Source organism: Zalophus californianus, chromosome 4 (assembly GCF_009762305.2).
Source record: "Zalophus californianus isolate mZalCal1 chromosome 4, mZalCal1.pri.v2, whole genome shotgun sequence".
In the NCBI taxonomy this organism is placed as follows: domain Eukaryota; kingdom Metazoa; phylum Chordata; class Mammalia; order Carnivora; family Otariidae; genus Zalophus; species Zalophus californianus.
In genome coordinates, this window is record NC_045598.1 from 156365916 (window position 1) to 156392442 (window position 26527).

General features: G+C 39.9%; 2 protein-coding genes across 6 annotated transcripts in view; one reads left to right on the forward strand and one right to left on the reverse strand.

Annotated features, from left to right (window-relative positions):
• RRM2B (ribonucleotide reductase regulatory TP53 inducible subunit M2B) overlaps window positions 1–18749 on the reverse strand; it is a 36967-nt gene extending 18218 nt beyond the window's left edge. The window contains exons 1-7 of one of the 5 annotated variants that reach the window (XM_027597535.2): window positions 18650–18683; window positions 18049–18124; window positions 9951–10014; window positions 8196–8351; window positions 2764–2880; window positions 1862–1995; window positions 1143–1237 (exon numbers count right to left, since the gene is read on the reverse strand). In XM_027597535.2, the coding sequence (XP_027453336.1) occupies window positions 1143–1237; window positions 1862–1995; window positions 2764–2880; window positions 8196–8351; window positions 9951–10014; window positions 18049–18053 (571 nt within the window). In that variant the 5' untranslated portion in view covers window positions 18054–18124; window positions 18650–18683. Of the gene's footprint in view, window positions 1–1142; window positions 1238–1861; window positions 1996–2763; window positions 2881–8195; window positions 8352–9950; window positions 10015–13652; window positions 13792–18048; window positions 18287–18649 lie in introns of those variants that run through there. The other 4 variants (XM_027597612.2, XM_027597460.1, XM_027597390.1 and 1 more) reach the window with 4 other exon arrangements.
• Window positions 18160–26527, forward strand: part of LOC118356896 (synaptojanin-1-like) — a 30397-nt gene continuing 22029 nt past the window's right edge. The window contains exons 1-2 of the mRNA XM_035727074.1: window positions 18160–18417; window positions 18543–18732. Of these exons, the coding sequence (XP_035582967.1) occupies window positions 18160–18417; window positions 18543–18732 (448 nt within the window). The remainder of the gene's footprint in view (window positions 18418–18542; window positions 18733–26527) is intronic.

Here is a 26527-nt window from a genome sequence, read left to right on the forward strand (position 1 = left end):
AATGCAATGCAAACATATCTATTTCTTCCCTGATATATAACAGGCTTGCCCCATACCTTACTCTACATCACTGGTTCTCAACGTGTGCTCCAGTGGGTCCCTGCAAATCCACAGACTGAGGAGGTCTATGGGGTCAAAACTATTTTCATAATAATGCTAAGGCACTATTTATTTTTTTTTACTACATTTCTCACATGAGTGTACAGTGGTGATTTCCAGAGGCTACATGACATATCCACAATAATCTGAGAAGCCTGGTAAAACAGTCTTCCCTTTTCTAACTACACATCTGAATAAGACTGGATTTTCTTCATAACTATACAAGAAACTACAACAATATTCTGCAATAAATTGAATGTGGAAGCAGATACAATCCAGTTGTCTTCTATTAAGTCAGACATTTAAAAGCAAAATTTGGGGGAGGGGGGATGTAGTGCTTTTTCATAAATATGTGTTATTTATAATAAAATATAATGGGTTTTTACTATACTTTTAAATGCATTAATAAATAATTTTTTAAGTTTGTTTTAATTTCTAATATGGAAATATCAATAACCCACACCAATAGGAGAGTCCTCAATAATTTTTGCGTACAAAGAAGTCCTGAGACCAAAAATTTTGAGACTTGCTTCCCCCATAATGAATAAAACCAGAAAGTAAAGACCACTAATTATGAAATAGATAAGTATGAGACAGGTACTTAGAGCTATTCAAATGAAGTATCTGAATATTTTAATTAAATTAAATATTTATTGAGCAACTACTATGTATAACTTTTCAGAAATTACATATTTGTTCTCTGAAAAAATGTGACTTTGACTTGCTTTAACTCCCTTAAATAAACATCCATGAAAGCAGAGACAAACTGTGATTGCTACAATATTCTTGTCAGATTCTAAGTGACTTTTATTTACCTATAATTATGTACTGACATCTTAACCTTTCAACTTTCAACTTATTAAACAAAATAGATAACAACTTTAGATTATTTTAGGAATAATGATTCTACTAAAGGTGGACGAGGAGACATTTGTACTCCCTTTCCATTCTGGCACTTTGATTAGTACCTGACAGTCACACCACATAAAAAGTGTTATGTCAACTGAGGCAAATTTGATCATTTTTAAATTAAAGCTATTTACCAAAAGTAGATTTTCTATCTTCTATCCATCGTAAGGCCCAGTCTGCTTTTTTCTTAACGTATGGCATTGTTTCAATTGCATTAAATAAAAATTCCCTGTAAAAACAAAAGAATGGCAAAGCTATTCACTTGTTTTTCTTAATCAGAATAAATTTTCATTAGTTTAATCATCAGTAATAATTGCAACCCTATGATATGCTATCAGATCTGCTGTTTTTCTGTATTTTTGCATGTCCAGAAAGTATAGAAATAAAACTAAAATTCAAATTAGTGATTTGGATCTAGTTTGATACAAAATTGACTAAAGTCAGTATTCAATTTCTAAACAGAATGTGCTAATAAACAGTTTTTATACTGGGCGCCTGGGTGGCTCAGATGGTTAAGCGTCTGCCTTCGGCTCAGGTCATGATCCCAGGGTCCTAGGATCGAGTCCCACATCGGGCTCCCTGCTCCTTGGGAGCCTGCTTCTCCCTCTGCCTCTCTCTCTCTCTCTCTCTCTGTCTCTCATGAATAAATAAATAAAATCTTTAAAAAAAAAAGTTTTTATACTATAATATCCAAAGATGAACTGGTTCTATACAAGCCTTTTTAACCCAACACATTATTAGACGATAGAAAACATTTGAATAATTTTCCCCTAACATTTGGTTTTGGAGTAAATTCTGCTCTTAACATAAGCAATAGCATAAACCTTTGTAAATAAAATCCCAGTGGTAATACCTTTTCTTGGGATCTCTGATGTAAGTGTCTATTAGCAAACTGTACATCTCTGAGTGAACATTCTCGATGAGGATTTGAAAGCCATAGAAACAGCGAGCCTCCGGAACCTGTACCTCCTGACTAAAGCGCTCCACCTACAAAAATAAGGGAAACATATCCAATTCTGTGGACTCTCATTAAACACTGCAAATCAGAACCTGGACACCAGAATTATCACTTAAAAATTACCTGTCATGCCACAAAGAGGTTACACAGAATTTATGGATTATTTTAAGCAGTATTATCTATCAATCCTCCACAATAAATTAGTTACATAATGTATTCTTAGGCAATTAAATGAATTGACCTAATAGGTGGGGATACTTCCTATAAAGCCAAGTAAATTTCAGAACGGCTATCAAAAATTCCTTTGCTTTGTAAAATTGACCTTAAGTCTTTATTTTCCCTAACAGCAGACAGATCGATTGAAGCCCCTTCTAATTCATGATGAAAGTTTGTATCTTTCTCTCTTTAACAAGAAAGTATGCTTCCTGGCCAACCATGATACAAGTTTAAAAATGGGGAGCCAGAATGCAGTGCTTTATTACAGAGCTCCAGAAGGGTTATTAAGGTGCAGGCATTCTATTAAGATTACTATCTATCTAAGGGTAAAAATCAAACTCATGTCTTTGCATTGTAAGTAATTTTGATTGGCACAATATGCTTGATTTCATGATATTTTGCCGGTCAAATGGGAGAAATGTATCCTTTTCTCTGACACTTCACCAGAAAAATATCTTTGAAAGTTAAGCTATATCTAGTTCATTTCCTAGAAGTCATTTTTCAGGCTTAGTCTAATCATCTTACTGCCATTATCATCATTTAGCTGCTGAAAGGGAACAGAAATACAACAAAAATCTTACCAAATTTTCATTCACAATTCCATCACTGGCTGCAAAAAAGGCTAATATGTGAGAGATAAAATACTTCTCATCCGATTTAAGCTTGTTCCAGTGAGGGAGATCCTTTGATAAGTCAACCTGAAATAAAAAGATTTTCAAAAATTTTAACTTGGTGTTTAATTCTTCTCAGTGTTTGGAAAACTAACTTCCATCTCAAAGTTAGGGATGGACAACTCATTAGCAGTAAAATGTGAAAGAGGAGAAAATGTTAACATAACTGCTACAGACTGAATGTTCATGTCCCGCCCCCACCCCCACCAAATTCATATATTCGAAACTAATGCCTAATGTGATGGTACTTGGAGGTAGATGGAGTCTTTGGAAGGTGATTAGATGAGGGTGGAGCCCTCATGAATGGGATTAGTACCCTTATAAAAGAGTCCTCAGAGAGCTTCTTCACCCCTTCTGCCATGTGAAAACACAGAAAGTAAACAGCTATCTCTGAACCAGGAACAGGGACCTCACCCAATACCAAATCTGCCAGAGACTTGATCTTGGAATTCCCAGCCTCTAGAACTGTGAGAAATAAAATTCTGTTGTTTATAAGCCATCCAGTCTAAGGTATTATTGTAGCAACCTATAACTGACTAAGACTATACAAAGGAACACAATAAAATAAAAGCATTTTGAAGGACTCTATATTCTGGCTAACTGAGGCAGAATAAACTAATGACTTTCAGCAACCATGGCTTTAACATGACATATAATACCTACTGTAGTGTTAGATTAGCTACCTGTTAAGCAATAGTAGCTGCTACTTTACTGCCAGCTAATCTACTTTTATACCCAGAAAATAATATCAGGCATGTAACAAACTAGGTTTTATTTTTATTTTTTAAAGATTTTATTTATTTGACAGAGAGAGACACAGCAAGAGAGGGAACACAAGCAGAGAGAGTGGGAGAGGGAGAAGCAGGCCTCCCACGGAGCAGGGAGCACTATGTGGGGCTCGATCCCAGGACCCTGGGATCATGACCTGAGCTGAAGGCAGATGCTTAACGACTGAGCCACCCAGGTGCCCCAACGAACTAGGTTTTAAAGCACTTTACAGGTATGGCTTCCTCTGGGAATAGAAATATTTTTGAGAATGGGGAGCCTATGGGTGGCTCAGTCAGTTGGGTATCTGACTTCAGCTCAGGTCATGATCTCAGGGTCCTGGGATGGAGCCCCCACGTGGGCTCCAAACTCAGTGGGGAGTCTATTCTCCCCCTTCCTTTACCCCTCCCCCTGCTTGTGCTCTCTCATATAAATACAATCTTTAAAAAAAAAAGAAATATTTTTAAAAATGTTTATTAGGGGGCGCCTGGGTGGCTCAGTCGTTAAGCGTCTGCCTTCAGCTCAGGCCATGATCCCGGGGTCCTGGGATCAACCCCCGTGTCGGGCTCCCTGCTCAGCGGGAAGCCTGCTTCTCCCTCTCCCACTCCCCCTGCTTGTGTTCCCTCTCTTGCTGTGTCTCTGTCAAATAAATAAATAAAATCTTTAAAAAAATGTTTAGAACTAGTTTAGAACTAGTCCTTGGAATTAAAAGAGTAAGGCACTCTAGAGTTTGATGGAATCTACAATTTAAAATAGTATTTAAATGTACCTTATACATATTGTCTTAGGAAGATCTCTGAAGTATTTTTCACAATAACTTCATAAACATTTGAAATATATAGCTGTCCTTTGTCCTTTTATTTATTCTAACAAAGCCTTAATCTCTTTAACCATTCCAAAAAGGATTAATATTTATTTGTGTTCTTTTTTGAAATTCTTTTTCCTGTTATTCTTCCTCTTTATTCTTTAAATGTTTCCTGAGTACCTATTACATGCCAGACACTGTAATAAGTGTTGGAGAGGCACCTGGGTGGCTCAACCGGTTAAGTGTCCAACTCTTGATTTTGGCTCAGGTCATGATCTCAGGGTGGTGAGATCAAGCCCCACATTGGGCTCTCAGTGGGGAGTATGCTTGAGATTCTCCCTCTCCCTCTGTCACCCACCGATCCCCCACTCTCCCTCTCTCAAATAAATAAATAAATCTTTAAAAAAAATAAGTGTTGGAGATACAGTGGGGTTAGGGGGTATATGTATGTATCTTTTAAAACATGCAAGCTAAATATCAGGTCCTATTCCCTTAAGAGCTCAACTCAGGGTTAACTGAAGCACAGCTTCCTAGTTTTTATGTGTTATACTCCTGATATTAAATTTTGTATTATAATATGCTCACTCAAATATTAAACTTACCTCTTCGAACACTCAACTTCAAACAAAAAGTCTTATAAATTTCATTTATACTACATTGGTCATCTCCCATTCTTAAAACGTAAACCTTCCTTTCCAGTTTTACTTCCTTTGAACAAATCCTCAATTTCACTTCCTAAATATTGATTCCAAACTGCTGGTTATTAGAATTGTCTGGTAGCTTTAAAAGAAAAATCCAAAACCCTAGACTTTTTCTTCTGAATCAAGCTTTCTGATGACCAGCGAATTTAGGAATAAAGCTAAACCACAGATAAAACAATGGAGTCTAAAGCTGACATAATTTATTTAAAGGAAAAACATGTGGAACTATATGTGTTTGACTTTCTTTTAAAATGTATATTTAAATAAACAAAATATGTACCAGCCTGTGTATTTTAATTTTTTAATTAGTGTTTCTTAGTCATAATACAACATGTATTACATTTGCTAAAAGATGCAAGTAATTTTCAAATGAATTTTAAGAAACCCAGGTATCACAGTAGCTTTTTAACATGATGAATGAAAAAGCCACCTGTGTACTCCATTTGTTCTGTTAACTATATCTAAAAGACACATCCTAGAAAACCACAGTTAAGAACGGTCAGGTGTGCCAAGCAGTATGACCCAATTTGATAATACTGGGTTTTTATTTTGTTTGGGGTTTTTTGCTCTGTATGTTAACTACAGTATAACAAAGATTTTTAACAATATATCACAGGTGGATAAATGGGTAAAATCAGTGTCATCAAAGCTTCAACAATTGATGCCTTCTAATTTCTAATGTAAATCTCCCTCATTCTGTATAAAATAGCTTACATTTATTTAGGGCTTACTAAGTGCCATGTGGCATTCTAAACATCTCATTTATCTCATCCATGAGACTCATCTCATTAATCCTTATGATAACCCAATGAACCAGGTACCCTTAGCTCAGTTTTCCAATGAGGATGCACAGAGAGGTTATAGCTAGTAAGTGGGAAAGTCAGAATATGTACCTAGGCGGGAATGCAAGCTGGTGCAGCCACTCTGGAAAACAGTATGGAGAGGTTCCTCCAAACATTGAAAATAGAGCCACCATACAATCCAGCAATTGCACTATTGGGTATTTACCCCAAAGATACAAATGTAGGGATCTGAAGGGTTACATGCACCCCAATGTTTATAGCAGCAATGTCCACAATAGCCAAACTGTGGAAAGAGCCAAGATGTCCATCGACAGATGAACGGATAAAGAAGATGTGGTGTATATATATACAATGGAATATTATGCAGCCATCAAAAGGAATGAAATCTTGCCACTTGCAACGACGTGGATAGAACTTGAGGGTATTATGCTGAGTGAAATAAGTCAATCAGAGAAAGACATGTATCATATGACCTCACCGATATGAGGAATTCTTAATCTCAGGAAACAAACTGAGGGTTGCTGGAGTGGTGGGGGTGGGAGGGATGGGGTGGCTGGGTGATAGACATTGGGGAAGGTACATGCTATGGTGAGCGCTGTGAATTGTGTAAGACTGATGAATCACAGACCTGTACCTCTGAAACAAATAATACATTATATGTCAAAAAAAAGAAGATAGCAGGAGGGGAAGAATGAAGGGGGGGAAATTGGAGGGGGAGACGAACCATGAGAGACTATGGACTCTGAGAAACAAACTGAGGGTTCTAAAGGGGAGGGGGGTGGGGGGATGGGTTAGCCTGGTGATGGGTATTAAAGAGGGCACGTTCTGCATGGAGCACTGGGTGTTATACGTAAACAATGAATCATGGAACGCTACATCAAAAACTAATGATGTAATGTATGGTGATTAACACAATAAAAAAAAAGGAAAAAAATTGAAAAAAAAAAAAAAAAAAGAATATGTACCTAGGCAATCTGGCTCCAGAGCCTGCATTCTTAACAGTGCATGTTTATGTGTATAAAAACAATCTTCTGAAAAATAGACAGGTCCAAATATATCTATCTAAATAGATATATCCACTTATCTATTTAGATAGATAAATAAACACATACACACAGAACAACTATGCAATGCAGGTATCATCCATCACATTCAAAGAGGAAGACAATGACTATCTGTGGGTTCATGTAGACTACAGAGCAACCACTTACATGACCAATTGTCCTTGCCAAACCAGCAAGTATTTTCTAATCGACTCATTTGCTAGGAGGAAAATGCCACGCTAACACACAGCATCTACAGCCGTGCCGACCGCTGGGGCAGCAGGGCCAGGTGTGATGTGACTGAGGGCGGGGCCGGCCTCGGAGGAGCTCTGAGGGCAGCCCTGCAGTGAGATGCACTGCCTGAGCCGTGAAATTCGCCACCAGCTGCTTCTGCACGAGCAGCTAAGTCTCTCAATGGAAAGCAGGATCCCTAAAGAGTTCACTCTCCTTTTTTGGCCATGCCGCAATTTTATTTATTCTGCTGGCCATAAGTAAAGACTAGTCTTATTTGGTCATAGCAAATCAAAAGTCTATCTAAAAATTGAAAATGTTCTAAAATATATTGGAAGTAAAAACCTGGCTGATGGAGAGGCCATTTTTGCAGCAGGAAACATGTTTACAGACAGCAGTCTAAACATAAAACATTGGAGAACACTGTCTTTAGTTTCAGTAGTTTCCAACATTGCCTTATACAACTGATCTTTTTTTTTTTAAGATTTTATTTATTTGACAGAGAGAGACACATCGAGAGAGGGAACACAAGCAGAGGGGAAGGAGAGAGGGAGAAGCAGGCTTCCCGCTGAGCAGGGAGCCCGATGTGGGACTCGATCCCTGGACCCTGGGATCATGACCTGAGCCGAAGGCAGACGCTTAACGACTGAGCCACCCAGGCGCCCTATACAACTGATCTTATTCAATGTATCTTACAATAGAAGTTGACATTTTTGGGGCACCTGGATGGCTCAGTTGGTTAAGCGACTGCCTTCGGCTCAGGTCATGATCCTGGAGTCCCGGGATCGAGTCCCACATCGGGCTGCCTGCTCAACGGGGAGTCTGCTTCTCCCTCTGACCCTCTTCCCTCTCGTGCTATCTTTCATTCTCTCTCTCAAATAAATAAATAAAATCTTTAGGAAAAAAAAAAAGTTGACATTTTTGGGGAATGTCCCATGACAGGTGTGACACTGCATTACGGAACGTGCCTGTTGGCAAAGGTGATGCCACTCACCTCCTCGGCTGTCCAGAAGGATGCCTGTGCCTGTTTATACATTTTCCAAATATCAGGGTATTGGATTGGAAAGATGACAAATCGGCGAGAACTCTTTCGTAGGAGTGGCTCTTCATCTGACTTCACTTCATTTTCGCTGGTATCCGAAGATAATCTCTTTGGGAAATAAAGTACAAACACCCATTTTGTGTAGACATTCCCTCTTTAGTCATATCTAAACACACACTAGGGGAGGTTAGAGAGACAGCACAGGTTGAGGAGCCCGTCTGCCTGGGTTGAATCCTTTACCGTTATCTGTTCCTAGTCAATAGTGTTTGGTTAGTTGTGTGACCATGGAAAGCTGCTTAACTTCGCTGAGCCTTGGTTTTTCCTTATCAGTAAAATAACACTCGCCTCGTAGGTTAATCTTGATGATTAAAAGGGCTTTCAAAAGAGCCTGTTGCATAATAAGCATGCAACAAAATTGTCATTATTGCTACTTTAAGGATAAGCGCAAAACTTGATCCATAAATGTCATGGTGTGCAAATTTCTAGGTTTGTGCACTAAATGTCCCTTCCCTGCCTTTCTCAGAGCTGGGATGCTGGCACGAATAGGATACTATTATAAACTACTTTCTTATTTTAGTTTTAAAGATTTTTTAAATGTATTCATTTCAGAGAGAGAGCGCACATGCGAGAGCACAAGCAGGAGGGAAAGGTCAGAGGGAGAGGGAGAAGCAGAGTCCCCACTGAGCAGGGTGCCCGACCCCAGGACCCTGGGATCATGACCTAAGCTGAAGGCTGATGCTCAACCAATTGAGCCACCCAGGTGCCCCTACTTTTTTTCCCTACTTATTTTGATGTTTTCTTTTCTAAGCTGAACTATCATAATACTTACCTGAAAACTCCTTACCAACAATTTATCAACCTTCGTTCATCTGAACCTTCCCATATACCAATTTGTTATTACTATTTACTTGTTAACATTACTACAGATGGTCTCACTATGGGCTGGCTTAAAGTCTTGTGGATCAAGTGAGAAGCACATACCTGTATACCTACAACTTGGAAATGATGGCATTCCAACAAGGGACAGTGCCAGGTATATATATTTTTTATTTTTTTAAATTTTTTATTATGTTAATCACCATACATTACATCATTAGTTTTTGATGTAGTGATCCATGATTCATTGTTTGCGTATAACGCCCAGTGCTCCACGCAGAACGTGCCCTCTTTAATACCCATCACCAGGTTAACCCATCCTCCCACCCCCCCTCCCCTCTAGAACCCTCAGTTTGTTTTTCAGAGTCCATCATCTCTCATGGTTTATCTCCCCCTCCAATTTCCCCCCTTCATTCTTCCCCTCCTGCTATCTTTTTTTTTCTTAACATATATTGCATTATTTGTTTCAGAGGTACAGATCTGTGATTCAACAGTCTTGCACAATTCACAGCGTATATTTTAATAGTCAGCAAAAGCATCAGAAGAGTTGTACTTTGCATGAGAATATATACAAAGTATATACAGTTAAGCTAAGCTTATAATGTATACATTAAGATTACTGGGATACATTTAAATTCTGGACTCCTAACTCAAACTGTCTCTTCTCTCTCCAGTGGCCCCCCCATCATGTTCCTTCATCTTTATCATTGCTGCCACCAACCACATCTCTCTAAAGCAAGTGTACTAAGGCAAGGCAAGATGAGAAAAAGACTAAAAATCAAAGCATGAGGCTATGCAAATACAGGTAGTGCTTGCACACTGCACACATACCGGCATTGTAGTAGAGACTGTCTTATTTGAAGGTGTAGACCTCCCCAGATAAAGCACTTGAGCCCTGGAGAGTAGAAACCACTTTTTATTTATTATGGAGCTCCCAGAGTACTGTGTCAAGCATAACACCAATAAATGTTAGCTAAGTAAGTGAATGGGCCGCTAATTTCTCTTTATCTTATGATTGGGTTACTGGACACCTTTTGAATTTAATTTAACAATAAGGCCACAATACATCAGTGAGATGACCTGATAACCTCTCAAATCAAGCCTTTTCTGAGTGCTCCCACATCTCTCTTTCCCCCATCACCCTAAAGGCCTGGATTAGGTCCCTAACATAGCACATAGCTCACTGCAATTAATTCCTTGTTATTCGTCTATAGTCCCCTCTAGACTATGCTCCTTGAGAGTAAAAACTAACTTTACTTTTGTGGAATCCCTAGAACCCAGCATAGTACCAGGCATTTAGTTGATGTTCATTCCCCAAATATTCAAACAAATTTTTAAAATGGAGGCTGTCAAGTTTTTTGTTTGTGTTGCCTTTATATATTTTGTCCCTGGGGTACAGATATGGATTCAGAGCTGGAATTCCTTACCTTCGCAGTATTTGCTATGTGAACCTTCATAAGCAGTAACTCTTTGGTACCAAGCACCCTGGCCCTGAGGGAGTTTTTAAGTGTTGATTAAATAATTGAGCAAAGTCAGGATCTATGAAAACTGCTGAAGACTAGCACCTTTCAATTAGAATGAAAGTCACTTTTGTACCTATATTCTTCCTGTTCCATTCTGATAACGTGCATTATTAAGAAAAGAAGCTGGATTAGAAGAGCATTAAGAAAGAGTCTGCAACATGAAGAAAGGAGGGCTTAACCAACATAAACCTCTGAATTGAGTCAAAGATGATACATTGCTTATTTTCATGATGTTTAAAAAAGTCCACACACATTTTAATACAATGTCAGGAGGGTCATACATCCCAAAGCTCTAGGATCTCTAGAATATCCTCTATGGACCTGGGCTAAGAACCCATATTTTAGAAGAGAAAACAATGTGAAAAAAGGCATGATGGTATGTGACTTTTTAAAAATTTTTATTTATTTGATTGGACTTTCAAGTCTCAAGTCTTTCGGACATAAACACGACATAATGTACCACTTACACGTTCTAGTTTCTAGTTTTAACATACTTAAGGTAGAACAGTCTGAGTGCAGAGTCCTTATCTCTTGTAGGATTCCCTCCCAATCTTATTATACTTGTCTTGCTTACACCTAATTATACAGAATTTTTTTTTAGAATTTATTTATTTATTTGAGAGAGAACACGAGCAGAGGGAGGGGCAGAGGGAGCAGGCTCCCCGCTGAGCAGGGAGCCCTATGTGGGGCTCAGTCCCAGGACCCCAAGATCATGACCTGAGCTGAAGGCAGATGCTTAACTGACTGAGCCACCCAGGTGCCCCGGAATTTTTTAACAACTCATCTAACTGAGTTTTCCAAAGCTTTCAATTTAAGTTTTTATAGAAACAGGGGCGCCTGGGTGGCTCAGTCAGTTAAGCGTCTGCCTTCGGCTCAGGTCATGATCCCAGCTCCCTGCTCAGCGGGGAGTCTGCTTCTCCTTCTCCCTCTGCCCCCACCCCCACTCATGTGCTCTCTCTCTCAAATAAATAAAATCTTTTTAAAAATATTTAATTAACATATAATGTATGATTTGTTTCAGGGGTACAGGTCTGTGATTCATCAGCCTTACACAATTCACAGCACTCACCATAGCACATACCCTCCCCAATGTCCATCACCCAGCCACCCCATCCCTCCCACCCCCCACCACTCCAGCAACCCTCAGTTTGTTTCCTGAGGTTAAGAGTCTCTTATGGTTTGTCTCCCTTTCCGGTTTCATCTTGTTTCATTCCCCACCCCCTTTCCCTGTGATCCTCTGTCTTGTTTCTCAAATTCCTCATATCAGTGAGATCATATGATACTTGTCTTTCTCTGATTGACTTATTTCACTTAGCATAATACCCTCTAGTTCCATCCATGTCGTTGCAAATGGCAAGATTTTGTGGTTTTTGATGGCTGCATAATATTCCATTGTATATATATACCACATCTTCTTTATCTATTCATCTGTTGATGGACATATTGGTTCTTTCCATAGTTGTCTATTGTGGACATTGCTGCTATAAACATTGGGGTGCATGTACCCCTTCAGATCCCTACATTTGTATCTTTGTGGTAAATACCCAGTACTGCAATTGCTGGATCGGATGGTAGCTCTAATTTCAACTTTTTGAGGAACCTCCATACTGTTTTCCAGAGTGGCTGCACCAGCTTGCATTCCCACCAACAGTGTAGGAGGGTTCCCCTTTCTCCGCATCCTCGCCAACATCTGTCATTTCCTGACTTGTTAATTTTAGCCATTCTGACTGGTGTGAGGTGGTATCTCATTGGGGTTTTGATTTAGATTTCCCTGATGCCGAGTGATGTTGAGCACTTTTTCATGTGTCTGTTGGCCATCAAATAAATAAAATCTTAAAATTTTTATAGAAATGACTTTCTTCTCATTCTCATATATTGGTTTACACAATTAAATTACAATAATTACAATAGAAATACAATAGGTATAAATAAGATTAGAAATAAGACAACTGATTTGGTAAGGGATAACTCAATCAGTGGGAACAGAAATATGTGGGTACATCAGAGAAGAACCTACTACCCATGCATTCTAAAGCCAATAGGTATCTACATATTTTACAGGGTAGGATAAATCCACAGACCTGGCTAGTAGTAAATTGATTAAGAAAACTTCTGATGAATATACAAAGAAATTGTTTCCTAAGTTTGATATAAATCTTCACTAATCATCCATACCCCAATTCAAAATGATGGTTTCATCAAAACAGCCTCTCTATTCCATTAATTGATTTTATAAGGAATGTTATATTAACTTAAGTAAAATTATACTAATAAAACAAAGGTGGGCTTTATCAATTAGTGTTACACTTATAAGTTGGTTTGAAAAATAGGTTCATGTGTTAAAACCATGGGAGGAGGGCCTTCAGTGTAAATATATATGAATTTTGCCACAGCTATTTTCCTGTAGCCATTCCAATACAACTGTTTTGACACTTTTTTACCTCAATGTCATCATTCTGATGAAATGAAACAAGCAAAGATTTTTAACTTTTAGCTTTTAAAATATATACTCCATCTCTAAGCTTTATCTGAGGTTAAGGTGGATATGTATTTTTTTTTTGTATTTTGCGTATTAAATAGATATTAAGATGGTGATATTTAAAAAAATTTCAGAAGTCAAAGTGGTCTGTTTTGATATATAACACTTTAGCATCTGGCCTCTATCACATGGACTACTGGGAGATTTTGAAAGTTTTAAATTAGGGAAGAAATATAACCAGATCTGTTTTAAGATCCCTTTTCCAGGAGCACCTGGGTGGCTCAGTTGGTTGAGCATCAGACTCTTGGTTTCAGCTCAGGTCAGTGATCTCATGGGTTGTGGGATGGAGCCCCACATGGGGCTTCACACTCAGTGGGGAGTCTGCTTGAAGATTCTTTCCCTTTGCCTACTCCCCCCAAATAAATAAATATATCTTTTTAAAAATCACTTATCCAGAAATATGGTCAGATTAGAAGAGAGATTACAGGTGGAGAGAACAATTAAAAAATCATTACCCTACCCAAATCTCACCTGAACTAGGGTACCAGCAGTAGAAACACAAAAGAAGACTGCTTTAAGAGATTCAGAAGTGGAATTAATCATTCTTGTTAAAAACTTGTATTTTGGAGAACAGGATAAGAGTTGAAGATGCCCTTGAGGTGTCCAGCAACTGGATGATCATATCAAGAAATAAGAGACACAGATAAAGTGCTCAGCATCGGGAGAATAACTGGATAAATCAGACAAATCTCTTGCTTCTCACATTAGATGTTTAACAAAAGCTTAATCTGAATGAACTCCCCCACCAACCCAAGCCACAATAGTTAGAAAAACACAAAAGTCTTTAAAAAGTCAACTTGGTCAATAAAAAACGTAATCTGTTCAGATATCCAGTAAGTAGCTAAAAATATAACACTAAGGCAGAGAAGTGGTGGCGATCCGTCCCGTTAGTAGTCACCAAAGGGGTTATCCAGGGAGAAAATATAGAAAAGCAGCACAGCTGAGGATGCAGCCGACAAAATGCTAACATTGGAAGGGCAGATGGAAGAAGAGGAGCCAGCTGGGATTAAAAGTGGCTGAAATAGGGGCACCTGGGTGGTTCAGTTGGTTAAGTGTCTGACTTTGGCTCAGGCCCCGATCCCAGGGTCCTGGGATTGAGCCCCGTATTGGGCTCCTAACTCAATGGGGAGCCTGCTTCTCCCTCTCCTTCTGCCGCTCCTCCTACTTGTGACTTGTGCTCTCTCTAAAATAAATAAAGTCTTTAAAAAAAAATAAGAGTGGCTGAAATGGATGTAGGACAATCAAAAGTAAAGGCAGAAGTGATCTGATTTGGCTAAAGCCATCTGTCAACAGATGAAACACAGGAAGAATTCTGTAAAGGATCCACACTCTGGATATCAATCAGGGTAAGAGGTTAGGAATTAATTCTGTGGGCCAAAGATTTTTAAACATCTGGGGGATTGAGAGGCTCATACTCCAACTCTCACCATTTGCCCTCAACCCTGAGGTACTGGCATTCACTGTAGGGCAATTTGAAAATCATTCCTGTGGATAGTCATGGAGAGTTTCTGAATATGAAGTAATAGGAATAGGGGTGGCGTCAGGAGGATTCATTGCATAACTATACAGGATGAATTGGAAAAAGAAAAAAGCCTAGATTTTGGTAGCAACCATGGTATTGATCTCAAAGGTACAAATGGCAGCCTGAATTTTCTTAGTTTTTTTGAAGTTTTTATTTAAAATTCTAGTGAGTTAACATATAGTTTAATATTGGTTTCAGAAGTAGAACTTAGTGATTCATCACTTACCTACAGCACCCAGTGTTCATCACAAGTACCCTCCTTAATACCCATTATCCATTTAGCCCATCCCCTGCCCACCTCCCCTCCATCAACCCTCAGTTTGTTCTGTATAGTTAAGAGTCTCTTATGCTTTTCCTCCCCCTCTTATTTCCCCCTTCCCCTATGTTGTTTTATTTCTTAAATTCCACATATGAGTGAAATCATACGGTATTTGTCTTTCTCTGACTTATTTTACTTAGCATAATACACTCTAGCTCCATTCATGTCATTGCAAATGGCAAGATTTCATTCTTTTGGATGGCTAATATTCCCCTATATATGTGTGTATATAGTGTGTGTATACACACACTATGTATAAATACATACCTACACACACACACACACACACACCACATCTTCTTTATCCATTCATTAGTTGATGGACATTTGGGCTCTTTCCATAATTTGGCTATGATTGATAATGCTGCTATAAATATCAGGGTGCATGTGTCCCTTCGAATCAGTATTTTTGTATCCCTTGGGTAAATAACAAGTAGTGCAATTGCTGGGTCATTGGGTAGTTCTATTTTTAACTTTTTTGAGGAACCTCCATACTGTTTTCCAGAGTGCCTGCACCAGTTTGCATCTCACCAATAGTGTAAGACAGTTCCCCTTTCTCCACATCCTCTCCAACATCTGTTGTTTCCTGTGTTGTTGATTTTAGCCATTCTGACAGGTGTGAGGTGATATCTCATTGTAGTTTTGATTTGTATTTCCCTGATGAGTGATGCTGAGCACCTTTTCATGTGTTTGTTGGCCATCTGCATGTCTTCTTTAGAAAAATGTCAGGGCAGCCTGAATTAAGATGTGGTGGTTAGCATGAAAAAGCTGCTTCAAGAGGGCTTTGCCAGCCTACAGAACTGGGTATTTTTGGTGGGAACTGAGACCATCTCAAGAGTTTTTAGGGAGGAGTGACATAAAGGCACTGGTTTAGTGAAGGATTAATTTAGGAATGGTAAAAAAGGATTAAACAGAGGGTAAGACTGGAGGTAGAGAGACAAGTTGTTGTAGCTGCACAGGTGTAAAGTGATGAGACTCTGAAAAAAAGTTCAGAACACACAAGCATTCTTTGCCAACATTCCACTGTGTCTTCCAGAATGGTGCCTCTAGTTCTGCCTGCCTTAGTTTCTGGTCGCCTCATCCCAAGATGATATGCCCGGGCAGATCCCCCAGCTAGCACTCACCATTCCCTGGTTAGCTAGGCTGGCATGCTACAGCCTGGACGTCCCTCTCAATCTAGCCCCAATTCCACCACTTTCATTTGTTTGCCTTGGCCTCTTGGGTGAAGAAGACTATTTGGATGCTGCTACAGTCATACACTATTTGTATTTGCCCAGGTGTCACTTTCATTTTCATTTTTCCATTCCCACCAAATATGATAAAACAGAATACTGGTCCACAAGCAAGAACTTGATTTTAAGCCCAGCTCTGCTATTGAATCATGTGGTCCTGGGCATGTCATTTTATCTTTTCTGGCCTAAAATTTCTAACCTTGAAAATAGGGACTGTGAATTAGATTAATGATAGTTAACTTGAAGAAACTGATGAAAGCTAAGGACCCCTTTCTCAGGAGATTCACATATGCACATACAAAATCTATAAACTTCAGGAGATTCATGAACACCCTTCGAGCCCATCTATGAACGCTTCCAGGCAGTGTTTCTTAAAATATGTGAATCAGAATCACCTGAAGTCTTTGCTAAAAATGCAGTCCCAGACCCTCCCAAGAGATTTTGACTTACTGTGTCTGGAATGTAGGCCCAGTAATTTACATTTTTTTACAGCTCCAGGTGATTCTAATGCAGGTGGCCCATGCTGCACCATCATATCTAGATAAAGTGCTTGAAGCATCCTTGCAACTCAAGTTAAAAACTTTTGGACCAGATGCTCACTAGAATTCATTCTACAGCTAAAGTAAAATTCTGCCTCTGTCTTTGTGGGCCTATGTCATTGAGAAGGGGATAATAAAAGTTAACTTCTAGGTCTTAAGTCTGAATGGTTGTAGCACAAAAAGAAAAATCCAAATTGTCCTTTTCGAGTGAGGAAATTGGTCCTCAATGTATTTGTTTCCAAAAGGGGAGAAAAAGTTTGAGGGATATTTACGACTTGTTAATTAGTTACTAAATGTTTACAAAATCAAAATCAAATAATATAAAACCCCAAATCTGGACTCTACAACTTTCTAAAGAAATGTAGCGCTAAGTATGAGTCTCTGTAAGCTGAAACTGTTAAAACAAAGATACTCACACACAGCCAACAGATTCAAGATAAATACAAAAAGTATTTCTCTTGTACACAAATGATTCAGAAGTATTTGTGAAATAACGGTATGAAAATTATAGAGCAACAATTTGAACTACCCTACAACAGTCTCATAATTTGAGTTGCTGTTATTAGGTACTTCTATTATAGAAGCGGAAGATAAACATGTTAACTTGGGTTTTAGGAGGGAGCCACAACTTCCGTGGCACTTTGCATAAAGGCTTTGACTTAATCCTCTTTGAGAAAAGTATCCCTTCCACTGTATAAATGAAGAAAGTGACATCCCAGAGTCACAGCTAGATAAGTGGCCCAGTCTGAGCAAATCTGGCCTCCTAACCTGATGTTTTTCATTGTTGTGAGGACTTCCCGTCCCCATCCACCTGTGTCAATTTCCACACACGGTCTCCAACTCCTTTTAACCATCTCAGAGATGGGATGCATTTCTCCAGTAAACCCACCTGTCAGGAGCCAGGGCTCCAAACGCGCAAAGATGGGAGGAGAGTATGGGGCGGACTATGCGGGGGGGGTTGCTTCTCCGCTCGGCCCGAAACCTCAGAGCGTCGCCCTCGGCTGGCCCCGGAGCAGAGCAACGGAGCAGAAACGCGGCTCCCTCGTCAACCTTCCCCAGGGACGGCCTCCCGGGCACCTACAACCACGAAACCAGGCTGCGGCGAGGGCTCGCGGTTGGGCCTGCATTGGGTTGCCGACCACAACGGGTAAAATTTCCTACAGCAGTCCTGCACCTCCCAGGTCCCGGCTGCAACGTGCAGCCTAAAGGCCAGGCGTGACTATGGGGCGGGACAGGGAACGGCAGCAATATTTACCTCATCCAGCTCGGGCCTGGCCGCTTCTGGCCTTTCCGGGTCACCCATCGCGCAGACTCCGCCAGAGCTACGGGAACTGAAGGAACCGAAAGCCTCAGGCCACCTCCAACTATGCTAGGACCCAGGTGCCCCACGAGTCCACTGAGTCCGCCCCGCCTCCAGCTGCACAGACCCCTCCTACTCCTGCCGGCCCGGCTTTCTCGCCAGCGGATTGAGCAACTCCCCCTGCGCCGGCCTGGCCCCGCCTCCCCCGCCTCAGGGACCCGCCTACTCCGGCCGGCCCCGCCTCTCGCCTGCGGCCTGAGGACGTCTCTCGGCCTCCGCCAACCCGCACCCTCCGTCGTGCGGACCCCGCCTCCCGCCTGCCCAGTGAGGGACTCCCCGCGCCTTCCGGCCCCGCCTCCCCGGTCTCAGGACCCCGCCCACCCCGGGAGGCCCCGCCCCACCCCGCTACCGCTACCCGGACCCCGACCCCGCCTCCCGCCGGCCCCCAGAAGAACTCGCCCGGAACCCGCGGGCCTCGCCTCCCCGCTTGCTGCGTGAGAGATTCGACCTGCGGCTTTCGGCCCCGCCCGCTTGGCTGGCTCCGGGCTCTACTCACTGGTCCGGGGGTCTCCGGCCACGCCTGGTCACCTCTCCGAGTCGAGATTCCCCAGCCAGCTCTCGCCGTACCTCAGGAACACGGTATGTCGCGCTCACTCGGCCTGTCCTGAGACACTGCCCCGGGGGGAGGAGACACTGGAGGAGATGAGGAGAAAGCGCTCTTCGCGTGTGAAGTGGTGGTGGGAAAAGCCACACGATTGGTGAAAAAAGAAAACCGCACTGTTAAAAAATTAATGAGGAGAAAAGGCTGCCTTGTTTTGTATTTCGGTACCCGACAAGAAGTGGTTGAGGGCAAAGTGTGGGTGTGAATGGGGTAGGTGGGGCTCCCAGAGTGAGGAGGAGAGGCAGAAAGGACTAAATTCAGGAAGATGTTGTGGAAGCTCTGTGAAATTGTTTCAACAAACTAGGTTTTTGGAAGTAGTTACTGAGCGCCTGTGGGAGCGAGGCGTTTCATCTTCAGGACACCTGTGTGAGGATAAATCACTAGGAATAACTAGGGAGCAACAGAGAGATTCCCCCCGTGTCATGGCAGGAGGCGGTGCCGAGAGTCACAATAATGTGATTGAATGACTGCTACCCATCTCTCGGGGTGGGGGGACTGATCTGAAGATAACGACAACAGAAAGAAAAAAAAAAGTTTAGCAAATAAAAATGAGGTGAAAGAGATTCAGTAGCTTGAAGCTGAAAAAGCTGAAATATTGGGAGAGCCTTGTTAGGCCTCGAATAACATGCACCTGTTCTGTGGCTAGCCGTGTGAGGTATGGTAAAATAGGATCGAAAATTAAGCTTTGAAAATGCCCAACAGCTCTTTCTAAAACCTGCCCTCGAATGGGGGATGAGAGTTATCTTTCTTAAGGCAACTACTAGGGGTCAAGTGCTGAGGGAAATGTTTTACATATATTGACTTTAAGTAATGGCTAAATTCTGTGAGGAAACTGAGTCTTAAAGAAGTTAGATAATTTATTGGCCACATGGCAAATAAACTAAGAGCAAGGATTACGTCATTTAAAGTTATGAAACAATATGTCTACTATATGTCAGGCATCATATTTGCTATTGAAGAAACAAAAATGAATGAATTTAGTGAAAAAGAACATGGATCCTGGAGCCATATCATCATGGGCATGAATTCCAGCTCCCCCATTTATTAGCTGTGCTACCGTGGACAAGTTACTTAGCCTCTGCAAGATTCAGTTTCCTCACCTGTAGGATAAGCATAATAATGCCTTCCTAAAAAGATTATTGTGTAGATTTAATAATAGATTACTTGTAAAGCACTTACTGGGGTGGGAAATTACGATGGTAGCTTCCAAGTACACTTGTGCTACGAGTCAGGCCATCCTAAAGGTCATGGAACAGGGAGGTTCGGATCAAATTCAGTTGCTTGAATTACACAGTTTACTAAGTTAATTTAGAACCTACATCAAGGGAAAGAGTTGGGGCAGCTAACATATTTAAGACAGGGTATGGGGAGGGGAGGGACTGGAAGGAAGGACCCTACTCCAAATCTCAATGTTACTCAACATTCATATATGCTGCCCTTGCTGCGTCAGCTTTCCTGACCGGTGGTATAGTTATTAAGAGTTAAGGGGCGCCTGAGTGGCTCAGTCGGTTAAGCGTCTGACTTCGGCTTGGGTCATGATCTCAGGATCCTTGGATCGAGTCCCTCACAGGGCTCTGCACTCAGCAGGGAGTCTGCTTCTCCCTGGCGCCCACCCCCCACATGTGCTCTCTCTCAAATAAAATCTTAAGAAAAAAAAAAAACAGCTAAGGATTAGCAAAGGGTCTCAACAGACAGAAGGTGAAGCCAACTGGCTCTTTTGGAGATGCAGAATCAAGGCGACCTGCTCACAGGTGTTAACTTGCCATAAATTAACCTGCTGTGAGTTTTATCTGTGTTTCCTGGGAAGAGCAGATGTGGGGCCAAAATGGATGTCACCAGTTGGTGGCTGAGTTAGGAATAACATAGTTGTCAATCTGGAAGTGACATGATCTTTACCTTATGAATATTTAAGACCTACTTATTCCTTCCAGCCATTTCTGTCTGTGACATTCATTTATTCCATTATTTTCATCTATGTTCAACATAATGTTCCATTTATTGTCTTTAACATGCCTCAGAGGTTAATAACTTATTTACTATTTATACTTAACATATCTTATGAATCTCTTTAGGTCTTACAATCCAATTGCTCCCACACTTAGTTTCTTTCAATTTTTACAGCAGAATTGAATAATCTTAATATAGCAAAAACACATTACAGTGCTTTTAACAGTGCCTGGTGCATAATAGGTAGTATGTATTAGTTTCCCTCCAAGATGTTTAAAGTTAATAGGGCAGATATAAAATGTGTAACTGGAAGATCTCTGGGAGTAAGAGATTCTCTATCTTCATATAGCCTCTGTAGCATATTTTCCAAGAATACCCTCAACACTTTTGATCCCACGTGCTGTTCCAGAAACTTGATATATCCCTCTCGTCAAAAGGTGGAGTCTTGGGGGGCACTTGGGTGGCTCAGTCAGTTAAGCGTCTGCTTTCCGCTCAGGTCATGATCTCAGAGTCCTGGGTTCGAGCCCCTCATCTGGATCCCTGCTCAGTGGTGAGCCTGCTTCTCCCTCTCTGCACCTCCCCCCCGTTCATGCTTGCTTGTGCTCTCTGAAGTAAATAAATAAAATCTTAAAAAAAAAAAAAGAAGAAGGTGGAGTCTCATTCCTCTTCTACTGGTGGTCTACATGTTTGTGTCTCCCAAAATCCGTGTGTTGAAAACGTAATGCCCAAGGTAATGGTTTTAGGAGGTAGGGCCTTTGGGAAGTGATTAATTAAGTCACGAGAGTTGAGTCTTCATGAATGGAATTCGTGCCCTAGATTGTTATGGTTTTTTTTTTGTTTGTGTGTTTTTGATTTTTTTTTGATATTGAGTTATAGGAGTTTTTTGGTATGTTTTGGATATTAACCCATTAAAAAGGATATGATTGCAAATATTTTTTCTCATCCAATAGGTTGCCTTTTCATCTAGTTGTTGGATTCTTTTGCTGTGCAGCTTTTTAGCTTGTTTATGTTGGGGTTTGTTGCCTTTGTTTTTAGTATCAGATCCAGTAAAAAATCATCACTAAGACTGATGTTTAGGAGCTTACCACTTAAGTTTTGTTCTAGAGTTTTATGGTTTCAGTCTTTAATCTTTAATCCATTTAGAGGTAATTTTTGTGTATGGTGTTAAGATAGTGGGCCAGTGTCATTCATTTGCATGTGGCTGTCCAGGTATTCCAACACCATTTATTGGAGTGACCTTTCCCCATTATATGTTCTTGGATCTTTTGTTGTAAATTAATTAACTATATATGCATGGTTTTATTTCTGGACTCTCTATTCTTTCCATTGATCTGTGTGTCTGTTTTATGAGAATACCATACTCTTTTGATTATTACACCTTTGTAGTTTAGTTTGAAGTCAGGGAGTGTGATGCCTCCAGTTCTTTCTCAAGGTTGCTTTGGCTATTCATGGTCTTTTGTAGTTCTATACAGATTTTAGGATTGTTTGTTCTATTTCTGTAAAATGTGCTATTGGAATTTTGGTACAGGTTGCATAGAATCTATAGATTGCTCTGAGTAGTATGGACATTTTAACAATATTCTTCCAACCCACGAGGGCAGACTATCTTTCCACTTATTTGTGCTTTCAGTTTCTTTTATTAATGTCTTATAGTTTTCATTGTACAGGTCTTTCGCCCCCTTGGTTAAATTTATTCCTAGGTTTTTATTCTTTTTGATGCAATTGTAAATGGGACTATTTCCTAATTTCCCTTGTAGTTCATTATTGTATAGAAATCAACAGATTTCTTGGGGCACCTGGGTGGCTCAGTCATTAAGCGTCTGCCTTCAGCTTAGGTCATGGTCCCGGGGTCCTGGGATCAAGCCCCGCATCGGGCTCCCGGCTCGGTGGGAAGCCTGCTTCTCCCTCTCCCACTCCCCCTACTTGTGTTCCCTCTCTCGCTTTGTCTCTTTCTGTCAAATAATAAAATCTTAAAAAAAAACAACAGATTTCTTTATATTTTGTATCCTGTAACTTCATTGAATGTTTATTTTAATACTTTTCTGGTGGAGATTTTAGTGTTTTCTATATATAATATGTCATCTGCAAATAGTGACAGTTTTATTTCTTCCTTTCCAATATGGATGCCATTTATTTTTTTTCTTGATTAATTGTTCCAGGTAGGCCTTCCAGTACTATGTTTAATAAGTGGCAAGAGCAAGCATCCTTGTTTTGTTCCTGATCTTAGAAGGAAAGCTTTCAACTTCTTAGTGTTGATATGATGTTAGCTGTGGGCTTGTCATATATTGCCTTTACTATATTGAGGTATATTTCCTTTATACTCACTTTGAGAGTTTTATCATAAGTGGATGTTGAGTTTTTTTGTCAAATGCTTTCTCTACATCTGTGTTATCTGAGATCATGATTTTTTATATTTCATTTTGTTAATTTGTTGTATCACATTGATTTGCAGATGTTGAGCCACCCTTGCATCCCTGGAATAGATCCCACTTGATCTTAGGGTATGCTCTTTTTAATGTATTGTTGAATTTGGTTTGCTAATATTTTGTTGAGGATTTTTCCATTTATGTTCAGCAGAGATACTGGCCTGTAATATTCTTGTGGTGTCTCTGTCTTATTTTATTGTCCCGGTAATGCTAGTCTCATAAAATGAGTTTGGTAGAGTTTGAGAAGGACCCTTTTTTGGTAGAGTTTGAGAAGGACTGGTATAATTTTTCTTTGAATGTTGGTAGAATTCTCCAGTGAAACTGCAGTCCAGGACATTTGTTTGTTGGGAGGTTTTTAATTACTGAGCCAACCTCCTTACTAGTGATTGGTCTGTTCAGATTTTATATTTGTTCATGATTCAGGCTTGGTAGGGTGTGTCTAGGAATTTATTCATTTCTTCTAGATGGTCAAATTTGTTGGCATACAATTGTTCATAGTAGTCTCTTAAGATCTTTTGTATTTCTGTGAGACCAGTTATAACATCTCTTTCATTTCTGATTTTGAGTCCTCTTTTTTTGCTTGGGAAGTCTAGCTAAAGTCAATTTTATTTAACTTTTCAAAGACCAGTTCTTAGTTTCATTGATCTTCTCTATTGTCTTCTTAGTCTCTGTTTCATTTATTTCTGCTCTAATTTTTCTTATTTCCTTCCTTCTGCCAACTTTGTTCTTTTTCTAGTTCCTTGAGGTGTGAACTTATTAGGTGTGAGTCGTTTATTTAAGATAATTCATTTCTTGATGTAGGCATTTATCACTATTGAACTTACCTCTTAGAAGTGCTTTTGCTGGGTTGCCTGGGTGGGTCAGTCAGTTAAGTGTCCTACGCTTGACTTTGGCTCTTGAATTTTGGCTCGGGTCGTGATTTCAGGGTTGTGAGATTGAGCCCCATGTCAGGCTCTGTGCTCAGTGGGGAGTCTGCTTGTCTCTCTCCTTCCCTCTGGTTGCATACTCTCTTTCTCTCTCTCAAATAAATAAAATCTTTTTTTAAAAAGTGCTTTTCCTACCTCCCATAAATTTTCATGTTGTATTTTCATTTGTCTCAAGATATTTTTAAATTAATTTATTTTTAATTGAAATATAGTTGACATACAATATTAGTTTCAGGTGTACAACATAGTGATTCAACATTTATATAACATTATGAAACACTCAGAACAATAAATATAGTTACCATCTATCACCATACAAAGTTATTCATTATTATTGACTATATTCCCTATGGTGTATTTTACATTCCTGTGACTTATAACTGGAAACTTGTACCTCTTAATCCCCTTTACCTATTTTGCCCATCCCTCTATCCCCCAGCAACCACCAGTTTATTCTCTGTATTTGAGTCTGTTTGTTTTTTTGTTTTGTTTTGTTTTGTTTTTGGATTCCACATATAAGTGAAATCATACGGTATTTGTCTTTCTCAGTCTGACTTACTGCACTTAGCATAATACCCTCTAGGTCCACCCATGTTGTCACAAATGGCAAGATGTCATTCTTTTTTTATGGCCGAGTACTATTCCATCGTGTATATATATACCACACCTTTATCCATTCATTTATTGATGGACACTTGGGCTGCTTCCATATCTTGGCTATTGTAAATAATGCTGTAGTGAACATAGGGGTGCATATATCTTTTCAAATTAGTGTTTTTGTTTTCTTTAGGTAAATACCCAGAAGTGGAACTGCTGTATTGTATGGCATTTTTATTTTTAATTTTTTGAGGAAAGTCCATATTGTTTTACATAATGGCTATACCAATTTACATCCCACCAACATTGCACGAGGGTTCGCTTTTTCCCTTTTCTCCACTTCCTTTCCAACACTTGTTCTTGTCTTTTGACACTAGCCACTCAGACAGGTATGAGGTGCTGGCTCATTGTGGTTTTGACTTGCATCTCCCTGATGATTAGTAATGTTGAGCATCTTTTCATTTTGACCATCTGTATGTCTTCTTTGGGAAAATGTCTGTTTAGATCCTCTGCCCATTTTTAAATCATGTTTTGTTTCTTTTGGTGTTGGATGCAGAAATATATTTTGAATTAACACTTTATTGGATATATCATTTGCAGATCTCTTCTCCCATTCAGTAGGTTGCTTTTTCATTTTGTTGATGGTTTCCTTCACTCTACAATCAAGGTATTTTTATTTCTTTTGATTTTTTCCTTTGATCCATCGATTATTCAGTGACATGTTGTTTAACCTCCACTTATTTATGAATTTTTCCATTTTCTACTTGTAATTGATTTCTAGTTTTATACCACTGTCATCAGAAAAGATGCTTGATATGACTTCAGTCTTTTTAAATTTAAGATGTGTGGGGCGCCTGGGTGGCTCAGTCGTTAAGCGTCTGCCTTCGGCTCGGGTCATGATCCCAGGGTCCTGGGATCGAGCCCCGCATCGGGCTCCCTGCTCCGCAGGAAGCCTGCTTCTCCCTCTCCCACTCCCCCTGGTTGTGTTCCCTCTCTTGCTGTGTCTCTCTCTGTCAAATAAATAAATAAAAATCTTTAAAAAAAATAAATTTAAGATGTGTTTGGTGGCCTAACATATGATCTGTCCCGAGGAGCGTTCCATGTGTACTTGAGAAGAACATGTAGTCTGTTGCTTTTGCATGTTCTAATCTGTATATATCTGTTAAGTCCATCTGGTCTAACATGTCATTTAAGGCCAATGTTTCCTTCTTGATTTTTCTGTCTGGATGATTTATCCATTGATATAAGCAGGGTATTAAAGGCCCCTACTATTACTGTATTCCTGTGTCTTCCTTTAGATATGTTAATATTTGCTTTATATATTTAGGTGCTGCTATATTGGGTGCATAAATATTTACAAATATTATATCCTCCTGTTGGATTAACCCCTGCTTTCATTATGTAATGCCCTTCTTTGTCTTATTAGTCTTCAATAAAGTCTATTTTTTCTATTAAAAGTATAGCTAGGGACACCTGGGTGGCTCAGTCGGTTAAGCATCTGCCTTCAGCTCAGGTCATGATCCCAGGGTCCTGGGATCAAGTCCCGCATCAGCAAAAGGACCAATCAACAAAATGAAAAGACAGCCTATAGAATGGGGAAAAATATTTGCAAACTTGCAAAATATTTGCAAAGCCTGCTCCTCCCTCTGCCTGCTGCCCCCACCCCACTTGTGCTCTCTCTCTCTCTCTGACAAATAAATAAAATCTTAAAAAAAAATTTACAAAAAAGTATATCTACCCCAGCTTTCTTTTGGTTTCAGTTTGCTTGGAATATCTTTTTCCATCTTTTCACTTTTAGTCTGTGTATGTCTTTACATCTGACTTGTTGTAAGTAATATATAAATGGGTCTTATTTTTTTTTAATCCATTCAGATATC